Source organism: Sceloporus undulatus, chromosome 6 (assembly GCF_019175285.1).
Source record: "Sceloporus undulatus isolate JIND9_A2432 ecotype Alabama chromosome 6, SceUnd_v1.1, whole genome shotgun sequence".
Taxonomy (NCBI): Eukaryota; Metazoa; Chordata; class Lepidosauria; order Squamata; family Phrynosomatidae; genus Sceloporus; species Sceloporus undulatus.
The window spans coordinates 84,396,948-84,401,574 of NC_056527.1; the positions used below are offsets into that span (position 1 = coordinate 84,396,948).

At 40.4% G+C, this 4,627-nt stretch overlaps 1 protein-coding gene across 3 annotated transcripts in view; it reads left to right on the top strand.

Moving 5' to 3' along the window:
• Positions 1-4,005, top strand: part of MAP3K14 (mitogen-activated protein kinase kinase kinase 14) — a 43,423-nt gene extending 39,418 nt beyond the window's left edge. For all 3 annotated transcript variants that reach the window (XM_042476590.1, XM_042476589.1, XM_042476591.1), the window contains 3 exons: positions 839-983; positions 2,662-2,762; positions 2,963-4,005. In XM_042476590.1, coding sequence (XP_042332524.1) covers positions 839-983; positions 2,662-2,762; positions 2,963-3,127 — 411 coding nt within the window. In that variant the 3' untranslated portion in view covers positions 3,128-4,005. The remainder of the gene's footprint in view (positions 1-838; positions 984-2,661; positions 2,763-2,962) is intronic.
• The last annotated feature ends 622 nt before the right edge of the window (positions 4,006-4,627 follow it).

Consider the following 4,627-nt stretch of genomic DNA (forward strand, 5'->3'; position numbering starts at 1 on the left):
TTTTCTACAAGCCCCTCCCTGATAAACAACTGAATTGACTTTCCTAGGGCTTACTTACTGTCAGTAAAATATGTTGGTGTTTTTAGTTCCACCTTTTTGCTTATCCATCACTGGAATTTAGCTTCCAAGAATATCTTTTAAATTGAATTTGGCTCTCAGCTGAAAGAGGTTTTCTACCTTTTCTGTCTATAGGATCTTGCTGGGTACTATATGCCATGTTTCCATTGCTGATGTGTCCTGCCAGAGGCAATGGGACTACTTGAAACCAAACCATGCTTCCACTACTGTATTTGGCCTTGTGCATTTGTGTCTTCAAATCGACCATTGACTTAGGGCAACTCCATTAATTTCAGAGGCGTTTCTTAGGCAAGGAATATTCAGTGGTGGTTTTGCTAGTCTGAAATATAGCCTACACCTTGTATTTGTTCTCAGTCTCCCATTCTAGTATAGTGGGCCCTTGTCATCCTCTAGAGTTTGGTTTCAGGACCTCCCATGGATACTAAAATCCATGGATGCTCAAATCCCATTAAATACAATGACATAGTAAAATGCTATCCTTTATATCAAACGGCATAATCAAAGTTTGCTATTTGGAATTTATACTTTTAAAAAAATATTTTCAAGCTATGGATACATGAATGTGCGGATAAAGAATCTGGATACAGAGAACTGATTGTAATATCCAGAACTGATCCTGCTTCACTTCCAAGATGAGACAGGATCTGGTGCCTATAGGGTATTTAGGCCTCACTGTATTTGGATGATACAGGCTTACCAAAAGAAGCCATTTTGGGTGTCAGCAGGAAAATGAAATTGCTCTTGCTTTCTGGTTCTTCAGAGTTCATTGAAAACATCTCACAGTTTGAAGGATACCATGAGTTCAGGAATACATTCCTGGAACAGCCAGGCTGATGGGCAGAGCAACAGCTGGAACAGCTGGATACATCGCAGCAAGCAGACAGATGTGCCCACCTATTTCAATGGTAAGGTGTGGGGTAGTAAACTCACCAGATTCTAATGACTTCTTTCAAATGTACCAATGCAGTGCTTATGATACTAATCTGTTTCATTTTGTGGTGTGCTTTCTTGCCTTATTATTTATTAATAGGTAATTGGTTTATTTAAATATTAATTGTTTAGAAGCAATATTCATTTTCTATCTGTTATTTGTATTCTGTGGGCATCTCTGCTTGTTGGTGTATTCATATTTGGGGTGATGCCTATGTCGTAATTCTCAACAGTCTTCTAGCATAAACTTTTATCGTGCCACAAGCTTTCATGGAAATGTGGCTGCTTTATTAGATGCACACAGATGTTTATCTCAGCAAGTGCATACACAATATTTATACATACATGGATGTGCATATACATGCATGCCTTGCTTTAAGATGCTTTGCTTTATAGTGTTTTGCTAATACAGTGCTTTTCATTTACACAGTATAGCACGATTTTATTACCTGAACTCGGCGTACTTACAGTATTTGTGCCTTTGTGTCTCAGTGTAGCATGCTGACAATTTTTACTTTTTTTACTTTTGCATTTTTTTAAGCCCACTTAATAAATGATAGCTTAAATGTGTTGTTAGGCTTATTTATGCACTGTCAAGTGAAAAAAAGGCTGTGGTTTACTTTAAGGCAATACTTGTTTTACTGCGCTGGTTCGGAACCCAAACCACCATATTAACAAGGCATAGCCGCACATGATATATCTCCCTTATCTTAACAGTGCTACAGTTAGGAATGTAGTTCAGCACATCTGGGAAGCAACAAAATGGGGAAGGCTCTCACTCATGTGTGCTTATGGTACATTCAGCCTGCTTAAGATACCACCAGAGTTGTTTTGTTTTTATGTTTTGCTCTGATAAAATGGAATGGTTCTCTATCAGCAGATGCTGGAGTGGTAGCTTTTGAAAGATTAGTGATAATATTTATATTTGCTTGTCCACCGCCACTGAACTACCATTCCAGGATTCTTGATTAGGAAGTCATGGGAATTTAACTGGTTTGATTTAAGGATTTTAATATTCTTCATCTTCCTTGCAAGAATGTAGCCATGTCTAGGCTTGCCTTCAGTAGTACAACTGTCTTCCCATCATATCTTGCCAGGCTCTATGATGTTTTAGGCTGCTGCCTCTTTGATACTGCACTAGCATGCTAGGTAGCAGCCCTTCTTTAGTTCCACCTTTTTGCTTATCCACCACTGGGTCTCCCTAGCTTACTGTCTGCCCCCCCCCCCTTTTTTTTTTTTCTTGTTGGGTTGTTTTGTGCGACTGCTCCTCTCTAGTGATTGTCCATTTCTGTTCTTCAGGCATCAGCCTCCCATCACTGACTCTCTAGTTTTGTTCTCTGACTTCTACAAATGGAAAGCCTCTCAGGCCAAAAATCTGTCCAGCTTCTGGCACAGTGTAAAAGGGCAGTAACTGAGACCTCTTGTGATAGCTCAAGTTTTTCATCAAGAGAAATACTTCATCAACAGTATTGTCATCCTCTTCTTACCTCTGAGAAACACAGAGTTTGGAAAAGTGTTTTTGGGGAAGAGGTGAATAGTAACTCCCAAATCCTCCAAGACAGTGGTACTAATATCTACCTCAAAAGATTGATCCGAAGTCTTTCCCTGTTGAGCTCAACAGCTGTGCTCACCACTAATTTCTGTTCTTTTCAGGGGTGAAAATTGAGATCCATTTGCTCAGTGGGGAGAGTCTACATATCAGAGAGTTCCGTGGGGTCAAAGTGGGAGATGTTGCCACTGGAATCAGCAGCCAGGTACGTGTTGCAAATGGTGAACATCTCTACCTGGGGATGTTGGAAATATTGAGCTGGCTGAGAATTACCTCTAGCCTTGCGTAGCATTTTTCTTGCTCCCTTAATGTGCAAGTGTTATGATATCATTTCTTGTTCTACTGCCATTGAGCCAGGAAAAGTAGGAGGGATGCTCATGTGTGATTTGTGTTTTCCTTTCACAGATCCCAGCTTCTGCTTTTAGTTTCTTTACCAAGGAAGGCCTGCCGGTTTGCTGTGACATGGAGGTCCCTGACTCAGGCATCGAGCTTCAGTGTGCTCTGGCCCCTGACTGTAGCTGTGGCTGGACCTGGCGGGTCAAACATGGTCAATTAGAGAAAAAGCCATGAAGGGTGCTGTTTTTATTCTTCTCCACCATGTGCATTATGATAGCCTATGATAGTTGGTGCACTCCGGATGTGTTGAATTAAAACTGTCATTGTTCCCAGCCAGCAAGGTAATTGGATGATGAGAGTGGTAGTCCAATACATCTAGAGGGCACCAGCTTGGAGGAGGCTGCTCTATGTGAACTATGCCACCCCCCACCCCCAGTTTGCTGTGTTATTCATACATAGGTCAGTGGTGAATATTATTTAGTAGAACCTAAGTCCTAAACAAGCATTACTTTCTCTTCACTGTGTCTGATCCTCTAGCATTGAATCCACTGAAGGGCGTGGACAGAGAGCAGAAATTGAGCCTTTGTGCCTTTAATTTATAAAAATTAACCAACAAAACTAGGAATATGAGTGCCTCTGTTTCAGGTGAATGACTTCCCTCATTACCCTTCTGTCTTCCAAGAACATCCTAAAGGTCTGATTTTTTAAATCCATGGTGGCCTAATAAACTAGTAATCTTCGATGTGGTCGTCTTGTATAGTGGTTAGAGTCTTGGCTTGGATGTAGGAAACCCAGGTACCAGACCCTCCTTGCCTGTGGAGAGCATGAAGTGATGGCCAAATCACTCTTCCTCAGTTGTCCCATACTCTTGTGAGGCAAAAATGTTTCTCTGAGCTCCTTAGAGGGATGAGTGGGCTCCAAATGTAGTAAGCAATAGGTATCTGACTTCAGGGAAATTTCCTCAAAAGAAAAGACCACATTCTGCAGAACTCACAAATCCATATCAGAAGATAAATACTAATAAGGTGCTCTTTAGATATCAAATCTCAGTTGTTATACTGTTTTTCTTCCTAACTGTGTAGCAGATAGCTACAATCAAAATGTTGCACACATCAGGCTTGCACAACTTTTGTTTTCTCAAATTGTAAGTGCTAAATTCACTTGTGGATGACTTCTGGAGGCCATATGGCTAGTAGCTAGCAGGGCTAAAGCCCAAAGTGTTTGGGGCTGTCACCATGTAGATATTTCATGCAAACACAATGGCTGCACTGCCCATCTCTCTGTTCTACTTTTCTCATTCGTGCCAGATACATCCATGTTCTCCTTCATCTTTCCTTCCTTCTAGAACGAGTCTGAGACACATATCACTTTTTAAAGCAGTTATACTCAAACCTTTTACCCTTAGGAACCCCCTTTCCTTTACATTTACACACAGACCTGGGCCTTCCCACTCAATGTAGTATATGAATAAAAACATTTGGTTTGTTTAACGTGCATCTTTCATATGCACATTGTTTATTTAGTATGCATATTTTCATTCACACTTTCATGTATATTTATATTTTAACATTTTATAATAAAATAACATTGTTTAAATTAGAACAGATTAGAATTTCAGTAAATTTCAGAATTTATGTAAATTTTACACATAAAAATGTTTGGGAAGAGGAGGAGGAGAGGGGATCAAGACCTCCAGGCCTCATGCCCTCATTAAGCAACAGGTCCCACCCCACC